Raw genomic sequence first — 13,445 nt, 5'->3', positions numbered from 1 at the left:
ATTTTGTTTTAAAATTTATTCATGGGGCTCAATTACCTTTCCCATCTTGTGGAACACACACACACATGCACGCACACACACATGCACGTGCATATGCATGCATGCTCAGTTTTTGAGAAAACTTAAACCTAAATGACAAACCTGAGTAATGAATAGTCCTACTTAAGTAGCAAACAGACAAAAAATAAAAAGTTTTGGTTTGTTCTTCTGAACAGGTACATTGAGAATTAATTTATTTTCCATACTTTGAGAGAAAGGAAAACATATCACCTATTGTTATTAATGTTGTATCCTAGCTTGAACTCCTTATTTAAACTGGTTTTAATAGTGTCAATATTGATGTTCAATGGGGATTTAGCATGCATTAAGTCCAACTGAGAAGATGGCTCTATTTCTCCTCCAAAAAAAAAAAGTTTCTCAGCAAGACCTAATGAAGGCAAAAGGTCCACCTACCACCTGTTTCATCACTGGTTTTGACCATAAAATTCTTGGCTCTCATAGGTGAGAGACCAAAATGAAGCCAACCACTCTAAGTTGCACCTTTCAGACTTTTACTTCTGACTTAGATGAAACTCTGGCATTGCTTTCCCCTTTGGTCAGGAAATAATTCTTCCCCCCATCCACATGTCTCATCCACTGTTCAGGATCATTCTCTGAGCAGCTGTACCCTGTGCTGACTTCAAGGATTATCTACACCCATCTCTTTGTAAGGAAAACTCATTGTGTGCTGGGATAAAACTCATAGATGAGGCTGGGAAAGAGATCCCAGGGGAATCTGACTGTGGCCACTGGCCCTTTCTTCTCACTTGCAGGCAAGATTTTCTCTGACTCCAGAGAGAATTCAATCCACAATGGCAAATCATTCCATTCAAATGGTCAGTCCTCAAGGGAATGTATCTTCTTCCCATCTCTTTCCTGTTTAAAAAGTTGCTTGAAAAGATGTCTTTCCACTCAAAAGGAGGCTTATGACATTGTTTCTAACAAAATTTTTAATATTGTCTCTTTTCCTATTTATTCTCCATAGTCTTTTTGCAACAAGACTTAGCCTGAACATCATGTCTTCAGAAGAAAGGACATCTGAAGTAAATACAGGAACAGAAATGGATGAACAGATATTCAGGAAGTGGTTGCTGAAGTATGGAAGAAAAAGTGGTTCACTCAAGTCTAGTGCTTCCAGGTAAAGAAGTCAGAAAGACTACTCTCAGGAAAAGACCAAAAAAATCTAGGCATTAGGGGTGATTTAATGAGTGATGCTACTGGTAACTCAGAATTGAAAAAAAAAAAAAACACATGCAAAGTGGGACTCTAAAATCTTCTGGTGATCTTGACCATAATTTGCAAAGATTAGCAGTGGTTTAAAAAAAGTGGATATTCCAACACTGCAGGCAGAAGGATATTTATGCAGGTGTTGACCTTGGCAGGAATGATGCAGGAATGATAAAGATAGATTTGGTCAACCTTAGCACAAATCGCTACATGATGCTTTCTTCAAAGGCAGGGTTTTCAGCTCTGACACAGATAAAACCCCTCCGTTGTCCAAGCAGCACTGCTTTTTCTCCTGATGCGATATGCTACCTCTGGTAACAAGCAGTCTGTATCACAATTCCTGCTTTCCAAAGCCCCTTTTACAGCAGCTCCACTCGCTGTAAACAATCTGGGGGTTTGTGTATGTACAAGGGGGAATATTTGATTAACCTTTGATTAACTAGAGTTGCATTGGTAAAGGACTTCAGACAAATCAGATGCCTCTAAAGGAAACAAAAGTAATCAGCCAATGTTATCTATCTTCACTTAAGCTTGTATTTTATTATAGAACATAGCTGGAGTTGTGAGTTTTAGATATCTAACTAGTTATACTGGGATTAACAATGTAACTAACACAATGCTAGTCATAGGCTTCATAAAATGACAAAAAGAAAAAAAAGGATAAAAACTTCACAAGACTGTAAGCTATGGAATAGCAAGAACTCTGATTTCATTACAGAGATAGTACTGGAAGTACTGAAAAAAAAATTTCATTTTAATTTTTAAAGCAAAGACACTCCAGCTAATCAAAGATTATATGACTCATAGCACAAGCAAATCACAGAGACTTTTGTAATGAGTGCAAAATGGGACACAAATCCATTTCAAATATTATCCATGAGTTATTGCGTGCTGTAGGTAGCTAACCCTTATTTCTCATACAGCAACTGTTAGCAAAACACTCCTGAGTTTTTAAGTGAAATTGATTTAAGAGGTCAGAAGAAGTTCTCACTTTGCAATCCTATTAATCTAATTATCTAGTTATCTTTTTGGTGGTCTCCATAATCTGAAAAGCTGACAACTGCATATACTCCCTCTTGAGAAAAAAAAAAAAGAGAGAAATATATATATTCAAAAGGATGATGAGAAAAAAATCGAAAACAAATTTAATGGAAAAATTTTGGAGGTAATTAAACAGATTGCAAAAGACCCCCAAACAAACAAACAAACAAAACAAAGAAGCAAACAAACAAAAAATCACTCCCACAACAAAAACAAAAATACCCAACCCAAACACCCCCTAAAAGAGGGGGCAGGGAAGAGAATACATAGATTTAATTTTTACTTCCTAGTTTTTTTTTTTAACAAAACTGTCAGTTTTTGGACAAAGTATTAGAAAATGTTACTTAAATCTTTCATTTGCCTTCTTTGACATACTGTACATATGCTTTCATTTCTGCACATTTCTAGATATTGCACTTCTAGATAAAAACGGATAGCCCAGGGAAGTTTTGTATATGTTTCTTGCTCAAGTATCTAAAAGAATTATCATGAACCATGAGAGAATTTCCTGGTTCTTTAATGGCATTTCCTGACTACTGTTATGAATCAAAACTGATACACAACTAATAAAAACTAGTAGGGCACACAAATTTTACCATGCATGCTCAGTTTTTGAGGAAGGTTTGTAGGATTATTCATTACTCAGGTTTGTCTTTTAGGTTTTCCTCTTTTTGAGGAAACCTAAAAGACAAACCTGAGTAATGAATAATCCTACTTAAGTAGCAGATAGACAAAATGAGAAGTTTTGTCCTTGAATTTTTGAATTACCTTTGAATTTTTTTAATTACAGAACCATTAAAGAATATAATATGCAAAAAAAAGTCTTTTGTCCCAGGTGCAGCACATAACTGAATCATATTCTGAATGTTACTAATGGAATGATGTAAGAAGAGGGCCTTGTCCATTACACAAGTCAAAATGATATGCAAATAATAATTTTATCTTTAAATCAGCAGCCTGCAATTTAAGACACTAAATAATTTTTTTTATTTCATGTTTCTTTCAATAAGCTTAATAGTAGTATCCTATGTATATCACAAAAAAATTCAAAATGTGCCCTATATGCAGGTTCTTGTCTTGGAAAAATTTTATGCATGTCGTCACAGTCACTCTTAGAATATCTAAAACTTTACTATGCTAACTTTATTACTACCTTGATCTTTCAATGTATTATGGTTGAAATTTAATACACTGCATAAAGTTCCACATCCTAAAGCTAATCAACTCTTGTATCACATGCTCAATTCAAAGCTGTTTTGTGGAGTACATGACTGATTTTTCATAATTCATTTAAGGAAACAGACTGACTAAACCAAATTCTTGACTAACAAAGATTATGATTTCAGGAACTGAAAGGGGTTTCACACATCTAAGCTTAGCATAGATTTTGCCACTGATTCAAATACTTCCCTTGTCAAATTCAAGACTCATAAAACTTATCAGCACACAGCAAGAAATTGAATCTTAATTTAGATCTACCTGCTTTGTATCCAGTAGTTTAACCTACTGAAATGCAAGCTTCCTAGATTGTGCCTCTTAGGTGTTTTGAACTTGTATTCTTATATTTGTTCATATTTTTCTGTTTAATGGATTTCATAAACGATAAGAGAAGACATGAGATATTTAGGGACGGTATTCTTCATCAAAATAGTGAATTTTGGCTCCGCAGTATCCTTAACACTAACTTACTTTCATTTTAAAGGATGAGAAACATTCCCTTTCAAACACATCAATTTCAATGAAAAAAAAGCAAAAACGAATCAGGAGCTGTGTATGAAATGTTTAGCTAGTTTTACTTTCCTTCCTGTGTCTGCTGAATTTTTACAGCCTAATGAAAAAATATGAAATGTAAGTAAAAGAAAAGAGGTGACCCAATTTCACCATTACTCCATGAACCGGAGAGATTTTGTTGATTTGAGTATGATTATCAAATGAGAGAGTTGTTATCCACAAGTATAAAATACCTGTGTTATCCTATCACTTTGACAAATTCCATTTGTATTACATTCTCCTCAGGAATCAAAAAGAACAGTCTATAAAAAAATCAACCAAAAAACCTCCAAAACAAAACAACAAAACAACAAACCCTAAACCAAAGATTTTATGGACCAGCTGCTTCTGTTTAAGCCCAACTGCTTTTGTATTGATGCAGCATAGCTCAGGCATGCTGTCATCTGAAGGGCCAGTAGAATATACCCTAATTGATCTTAATAATATGTAGGGGAGCCTTTTCTCTCTGAATGTGCATAAGTTCCACTGGTGGAGAAGGCAGTTGCTCACAGGCAGAAAATAGTAATGTAATCTAAATTGCCATAGTGGATAGAGATGTGTGTAGGTTCTACTAAAGAAACAGACAATGATTTTCTTAATTCTTATTATTTACTTGTTCTCACTACAACATAACGCCTAGTTTTAAAACTTAAAAATAGCAAAGAACAACCTTCTAACACTTCTTGTTTGCTTTTGTATGAACCTATGAGGATGGAAATAATTCCAGTCCTTTATTACCTATCTCCATCTTTTCATTCAACCACCCATCCACCTTCGCCCTCCTTCCCAGTTCTATGGTTTGATATGCATGCAATGGAGATATTTATATTGTATATAATTTACTATATTTACTTCTAATAGAAGATTTTCTTGTTTTAAATGTTGCAGAAAGGAAAATAAATGTAATGAGGGCTGTAGCTTATAAACAGAAGTACAATACACATGTTCACAGGAATATAGAAAGTATAATGACATTTATTATCTAGGCAGTCACTTAAGACGATGGCCCAATATATACCATTCTGAATGCCAAGGAACAATGAAAATCTTAAAGTGATAAATCTCTTTCAATGTCATGGGAACACAATTGTCACTTGTCATTACTGTGCATCTCTCTATTTCTTCATATAGCCTAAACTGCCTATTCTTCCATAATTCAACACATTTAATAATGCAGAAAATCAATTAATATTTACTGACCTGTCTCTGCTTCTCCGTGATGGGAACGCGGCGTTACAGCCAGCCACTGTGCAGACATGCATCTCTTTTAAATGAACATTTCGGTAGTGAAGCTTCACACTGTAGGAACTCTTGAAACTTTTCTTGCAAACGTAGCAGATCTTGGGGTCTGGACTGGAGCACATTTCACCTTCTGGCGAGAACTTCTGCGGGCTGCTGTAGTTGAATGTAGAGGCAAAACTTTCATGAAGAGCAGCCATACTGGCACTGCCTCCATTGTACAGTCCATATTGGCTCATATAGAACATATCATATGTAGGGTCTGTATACTCTTCCTTCACCTTAATGACATCCTGGTTGGAAGAGTCATTGTGGTTTTCATCAGGTCTGTCACTGTGCATCATAGATTTTTCACCAGGTTCATGGAGGCGATCATCGCTTTCCAGGGATTCTTCACACAATTTGGGCTCTGATGACTCTGACTCATTTTCATAGTCTCTCTCATGCTCCTGGTCTTCTGATGTCATGCTGTCTGCCCTTCTTATGTCTGGTCTGGACACACATCTGCCTCTATCACTTTTGGAAAAGTCTTTAACAGACAGGCCTGGGCTCATTTCCTCCTGAGAATGGCAGTGATTGTCATGACCAATGTCATTCACCATTGCGCTTCTGTCATTCACCTCTTCGTCTTCATCATCAAACTCATCAGCAGTGTCAATAACTTCCTTTTCAATTTTTACTGGCATGCTTGACTTCCTTGGCTTCTTCTTGGGGGCAAGATCTGCATTGGGCTCTGGGGTGGGCATCAACACTGAAGGTACCGATGACTCTGAAGGAGGAGGGGGATGCTGCTCCATGCCACTCACAGCTGGTATTATGGGACTGGTCGGGAGTGAGGTTGGAGGACTCACCATCTCTCCAGGAGTAAGTAAATTTCTGTAAAACGGAGGAACAGGTTGGACAGTCTTTAAAGCCGGGAAGACCAGCTGACTGGGAAGAGGGTTCTGTAGTACTGGGTCTAGAGGGGGAGTGGTAAACCCCATCGGTGGACGCCCAGGGCTTGTTAAAGTTAGGTTGGACTTTGTACTTGCTATGACAGGAGTGGCAGCACCTGATGTAGCACGAATTAGATCTTTGTCACGGTTATTCCTTAGCATAGGCATGTGGAGGCGGGGATTTGGGTTAGCACTGTGGCGATTGCGGCTTCTGAGGGAGCTGAAGACCATATTGCAGCCTTCAATAGTGCATCGATGCTTGATTTTCAGGTGCACAGCATTGTAGTGGATTTTAAGAGTACCTTTGTCGTAGAAAGTTTTGCCACATGCATTGCAAAACACTCTTCCTTTCCTGGAGGCTGACCCCATTCTCCTCATTCTGTGAATTCGGAATGAGCTTTTTGTGTGCTCCGTTTTCGATAAATCATTAACTGGTGTAGGTGTTTGAACAGGAGAGACACAGGCTGGCTCAGTTTTGGGCTCCACATTTGTGATGCTGGTCAAAGCATTCCTGCTGGATGCTTGCTCATTCTTGAAAGGTGTAGGGGAAACTTCAGATTCACTGCTCTCATTATATTCATTTTGGGTTGTAAGGCTTGGTTCACGGAGCCTCATTGCTGGCTGTTCCAGCAGGAGGCCATTTGGAGGCAGCCCCAGAAGTGGAGCAGAGACTGGATTTATGTACTGGAATGGAAGCAGGAATGCAAGGCTGTTCGGGATGTTTTCAAAATGATGAATGCTGGAAGGGTTGCTATTCTCCAGGTGAGCAAGGAGACTTGGGCTCCTGGTGCGATTATTGCTTTCAATAAAAGTCCTTATATCTGAATCTGTCTTTGAAGATGGCACAGCCACAGCCTGCCCTTCTTTTTCTTGAATTGCCATCAGCTCCACGATAGATTTCGTTTCTCCAAATCTCAGGAACTGCTGAAGGGTAATGATCTCTTCTTCCCTGGACATGATGGCCCAGCGGTCCAGCACCTTGCCTGCAGCATCCTAGAGGCCATATCAAAGAAACAACAAAGACAAAACACAAAGAAAAGCTTATTGATTGTGCATAATTATTGAAGAAGGTGCTCTGCAGCCTGAACATGAAACACTAAGCTCAAAAAACAAGATGCAAACAGTGTTAATAGAACTTGACCAAACAACACAAACTTTCCATCCATGCAAATACTGTAATTAGAGTCACAGTTAGAAAACCAGATTGAGTTTAACAGTGTCAGAGTACTGTTAGACCCTGGGACTCTGTGATCTAAAATGCTTTCAGTACTTTTATTTTAAAAACAGTGATCTCTGTAGAATGCTACTGTTAGAATAAATTAGTAAAACATGAACTGTTGTGCATACCATTCTAAAATACAGAAAATTGTACCTTAATCATTATTAAATGGTAACACTATTAGGAAAAGCTAGATAAATACAATTGATAGAGTTGCTCCTTAAATATGAGCAGATATAAGACTGAACCATTTCATAAGAAACTTTGATGCAAGTGAAAATGTCTTGGAAACAGCACTTAACACTTGCACCTTAATGCCTTTTTTCCTGGACTATTACTGCCAATTGATTGGTTGCAAACTTGCAACCTTGGTATGGTTTAGACTTGAAAGATTACTTTTTTTGTAACCTTCTTACAAATGACAGTTAAAAATACGTAAAAAAGTAAGGATCTGATGGATGTAAATAGCATAAATGTGTAAAAATGTTGTCTCTTAACATTGCCTTCTGATAGCAAGGGAAAAATCCAGAGAGAATACACATCAGTAATCACAAGACTATCTGTTGTTAAATATACATTAAAAAGCATTTCACACTTTCATTTTTGCTAGTAAGCATGAGATTTGCCTGAAGGTAGGACTTAAAAATTCTGCAATGTAATGTCAGGCAATCCATTCAAGCAAGTATTGATAAAAACATATTAAAATACTTATATAATGAATACATCATTTTATTGGCATCTTTCCTTTTGGGCAAATGCTGGACATAAAATTAGCACAGTAACTATAACCAACAAGAAATATGGAAGGCCATCAGACCAGAATTATTCCAATGCTTCCTCATGCATAAGATAGTTTGAAAGCCTTAGAAGACACACCACCATACTGCCTCTGATATTTTTACATCTTGAATCTCACATTCAGAACCTTACCTGAAGACTTTGGATTACACACTGCTGCAAAAATCATTAACACTTGTTTGATTTTGAAGTCTGAAATACCTTTCTTCCCCTCCAGCCCCTTCACCCCCTGGATTTATTTTTTTATTTATTAAATTAATTAATTATTTTCAGTCTTCAGATGATTGATACTTCTCTTCCCTCACATTTCCTAGAGTACCAAAAATATAATTTTGCAATGTCAAATAATAAAGCACGTATTTAATTGATTAGAGTTGGTTTTATTATTTCAGTTTGAAAATGTTCAGTTCAGTTCACCTCTCTGGCTGATGTATGTTTCAGTACCTTAGAAACAACTACAAAATCTTTATAAATGCTTCACACATGAACTTTTACAGTCAAACCCTGAAAGACGGTAAAACCCTCAACAGCAATTAACTTGGAAAATCTTACCCAGTTAACCCAGACGGAAAGCCCCAAAACCCATCTATGTGTAGAAAATGTTCATTCCGTATTTATGGTGATGAACGAAACATCATGATGCAGATGCTGGTTTTGGTTTGCCGCATTAGTATGGAAATGTGTTCACCTTTGAACACCCCTAAGCACAGTGGACATGTCTGATTTCTATGTCCTTACAGTTCTTGATGTACCAGTATTTTACAGGCAGCCGGTACTATCTAACAGAAATCATCTGGAACATCAAATATCACCCCCAACAAGAAAAATAAGTGAAACAAAACCAAACCTAAATAAGGTGAGGTGTGGGAGGAAAAAAACACCAATGCCATAAAAAAAAATTAAAGGACAGGTTCATATTTTAAAGCTCCAAAATTATATTTGCTTTTTTCCACCTAAATAACTTTAGCTACTTTCCCCTTGGGTAAGATCTAAGGTATCTTACAACTAATTCAACAACTTCCAACCAACCATAGCAGTTCAACATATGGGTAATTCCTACAAGGAGCTGCAAAACCAGATTTGAATCAGATTTTGATCTCCAGGCCTTCGCTGTCATATCTGACATCTATCTGCCCACATTTCCCATCCCAAATGACAAATATTAATTTCTTCTAACTGTAACTCCCATAGTTTAAAGAAGGAAATAACATTGTCTAATTTACAATGCTTACCTGCACTGAATTAGGATTCCTGTCTGCCAGCGGCTGCAGGCTGCTTTGTAATGTACTACTGCCACATTTTATGTTGGTTTTGTTTTCATTTGTAAATCAAGCTTATATAACAGATGGATGCTTTACAAAAACCGATATATAAGTAATTAAAAGTTAATCACAGCTAGCACAACAATAACTCATGAGAATAGTAGGTAGAGATCCTGTAACAGACTCCCACATGTAAGGGGAAGGTGGTGTCACACAGTCCCTCCCTGATGGCAGCTCTCTGCCAGCTCTCTGCATACACAGAACAGGCAGGCAAACCTATAAATGCAGGGGGTTCCCTTTGTGCTTTCAGGGAATTACTCCACATCTTAGCTGCCCAAAGCTGGCACTTAGCTAGATGAGTTACCTCTTGATGAGGCACCATCACCCTTTGTTTCACTTTGTTTAAGAATTTACAAGAAGGAGCACCAGACCTTCAGCAGCTGCTCAGTCCCACTGATCAGAGAAACTGGCAGTTTAGGGTGTGACAGTCATGGGGGTACCCTTGCTGTCACAGAAAAAGCAGGGAACGAGCAAGTTGCTCTTAAATACTCCTTGTCTACTCCTACTAGCTATAACAAGCTTCATCTTTTTAATTTTCAGCAAGAAGTTGTCTGGCCTTTTTTACCCAACAAAAACAGAGAGAAATATGCAGATGCCTGTATTTCATAAAATCCTCACTGCTTATGGATACTGTCTAGCATATGCTTCAATATTTACACAGTGAAAACTTTCCATAAATCATTGTAAGCATGTATTATGCAAAACTAGATAAAGAGTGAATAGGAATGTCATTTTTTGATAAAACTTAAAATTAGCAAAAAAAAAAAAAAATCTAACCATTATCCCATTTGAATTTAGCTATAACTAGCTAGGGATCTTTCTGTATATGGTAATACTTGATTAGAGGTTCAAGTCCTTTCTTACATGTAATCGATTTCTTGTTTCTTACAATCTCTCATGCTAAATTTTCTCCCCGAAGCCATTAAAGCATATCAACATTTAAATACTTCATGACAAAAGGTTCCAATTTATATTACTTTTTTCAGCTCACAACTGATTAAGCCAAGCCTCCAGTGACAATGTGTACAAGGAACTCAGTGAGTACCGAGATATCACTGCATGCAAGCAGCTCTAAGTCAGGCAGGAGACAAGTAAGCCAAATCTGTACAGCATACACTAATGTTCTTCCTACTTGTCCAAACAGCCTTGCTTTGATTTTTAATTTAATACATTTGATATTGTTTTATTTATTTATTTATCTATTAAATTTTATTTTACTGTGTAGATCTCTTTCGCACAATTTCAGTGGGAGAAAATCTTTTAATCTTTAAACTATATTAAACTGACCTCCAAAGATCCAGGACACAACCCATAACCTTTTCTAACTCTAACCACACACCCAAGCCTATTTGAATAAACAGATCCACATACACACATGCAACATTAGATCTGTAAAGTAATGCCATGGTTTATCACCCTGAACCTGCCTCCTCAAGTTTGGTGACCATATGTTAGGAAGAAAGATGTGTGTCAGGATATGATAGGGTACATTTCGGCCTAGACTTCTGTGTCTAGAAGAACACATGGTGGGATCAAGATGATTATCTTGAATGACACAAACCACAAGAGAGGATGGATACAAAGATAGTTCTAATTTTTAGGAGCTTAACTGGGAAGGGTCGTCAAGGTGAATCTTCTTTTCCTGAAGGCCTTCAGCCTTTAAATCTTTCAACTGAGCTTTAAAACCTCCCAGTTTAAAAACTGCCTATTTAGAAAATAAGGGCAGTCTACACAAGCATGCACCATAAACATACACTGTAAACGTGGAACTTCTATTATGAAATCAGTTGTTTTAAATTCAATTTTTGTGAGACGCTCCCATGACTGCATTACAGGCAGAAATTTTATATGTTTACACACAGAGAAACACATTGGTATACATATACAACACTGACTTCCAGTTCTATGCTATCTTACTGATTCCCTTAGAATAGGAAAAAACTGATATATACACCTGATTGGATACACAGTGAGAGATGCCCATACAAGGCTGAGATTAATAGAAAGGTTAAAAAATAAATGGCTTCTAAAACTCGTTTTATGTTCTGGGAGACACTCAAGGATTATTTTCAGGCACTACTGTGATAACTTCTGAGAACCACTCAAAGTTGTTCAGAAAAAAGAAATAATTGCTAGGCTTCATATTTTAGTAAGTTTGCATATGCACCTAAACAGTGGATTTTGATGCATGACAATGAAGTTTCCTTGTTACAAAATGTTGCATAAATACATGTTTGATTAAATCATTAAGCTAGCTCAGGGTATAGCCTGAATTTTTCAATTTTTCTTCTAAGGATCTGTGTATTTTCTAGCTGATCTCAAAGAAACATTTTGAATGCAGCTGTAACAGCTGAAAAGCAGACAAATATATTAATTTGGTCATAGTATAATTGCACAGGATGGTTTTAATTAGTGTGTAGACCAAAAAAAAAAAAAATCCACATTTGTTTCTAATAAAGAAAAGCCCTCATAATTTCCATGATTTAGGGTTTGTTGTTTTTTGTTTGGCTGAATTTCCCAGAAGCATCTCTTTGCCTCACAATTAAATTTCAAGCTGCTACACTCTGGGTAGTCCTACTACTCCTGGGGTAAGAGTTACCAAAACTGTGCAGCACCACACCAACTCACATTAGTACAGATAAGACAGTGTACAACATTTCTAACTCATTTGACTAACTCCCACTGATCTCAGTAGGACCAAAGTAAGCCCTCTATCTAGTTTTCCATGGAAATATAGACTCACACAGGCAATCAGATACACATTTTCTTGACAGGATTTTTTACCATGCTGAATCTCCCTCACCTTTGCTCCTGTAAACATGAAGAAAAGATGTGCATACTTGCTCACTGTGATTTCACATGTGCAACTAATATGAGATTTAACACACTAAGTCTGCAAAGAGGCATGGTTGAAATTTTTTCCCCTCAGCTGTCACTTTTCATCCACCTCCCACCAGCCTCCCTTCACCAACAGGAACCGTATGAAAAAATGAATGTTTAAGTGTCAGCAGTCCTTTCCTTGAGTTATACTGCTGCAGCAGGAACAAACAGCGCAGCACTACTGAGTTCTCAGTCAATAATGGAAATCTTTATCTTTTGACTTCACTGCAGCCTCCATTTTGCTAGAACTGATAGATATTCTTCCCTTCCGGCACCCCCTTTCTCTTACCACTTTTTTGCCTTGCCACAAAGACACAGGGTAGGCATAAGGATATCTCCTGCATGTACAGGAGAAGAGAAGGTGTCTGTGTCTCCCCAGAGTTTCACTGAGAATGACAATGGCAGTGTGTGTTCAAATGAAGAGTTGCATGAAGGAGACTTTATTTACTCACATACATACATACATATACATACATACACACATATATATATACACACCATATATGCTTACTTTGGTGCCAGGTTTTTAACAGTATTTGCCCTGGTTCCTCTTTCTTGGCCACATCTCTTTATGCATTCAGCAGCAAAACATTTTGTGTTTTCATCAAAAGAACCCCCAAAGACCTTTGCAAACTTTATGAACTGATATTGTAGACACTGGGGCAAATCTGGCTGCACTTTAGATCAAGAATAATTGCACCATAAACCTGGAGTAATTCCATGGACCATGCTGGAAAGTAATTTTGACCTAACTTAGCCCTGAAACAGTATGTGGAGCCAAATCTGTGTGAATACATAATGGGGGCGTACCACCATGGTGGAGCACAGCAGCTGTGTAACAACGCACAGGAGCACTGCTCAACGGTTTTGGAGTGAAAGTGAGGAACACCATGTCCTGCTGAAACTGCAGATGAAACATAAGGCAGTGGAATGCAATAACCACAGCGGAAACCTGGCCAGGGCACCGCCGTTAAC

The 13,445-nt window shown here is 37.5% G+C and overlaps 1 protein-coding gene across 1 annotated transcript in view; it reads right to left on the bottom strand.

Moving 5' to 3' along the window:
* Window positions 1-13,445, bottom strand: part of BNC2 (basonuclin 2) — a 226,929-nt gene that overhangs the window by 16,121 nt on the left and 197,363 nt on the right. The window contains exon 4 of the mRNA XM_054287862.1: window positions 5,278-7,244. Within this exon, the coding sequence (XP_054143837.1) occupies window positions 5,278-7,244 (1,967 nt within the window). The remainder of the gene's footprint in view (window positions 1-5,277; window positions 7,245-13,445) is intronic.

The sequence above is a fragment of the Melozone crissalis genome, unplaced genomic scaffold, assembly GCF_028551555.1.
Source record: "Melozone crissalis strain CALT ecotype California unplaced genomic scaffold, PUWL_Pcris_2 ptg000005l_1, whole genome shotgun sequence".
NCBI classification, from domain to species: Eukaryota; Metazoa; Chordata; class Aves; order Passeriformes; family Passerellidae; genus Melozone; species Melozone crissalis.
Note: the sequence above shows the minus strand (reverse complement) of the source record. Positions and strands in the feature narration are given on the sequence as shown.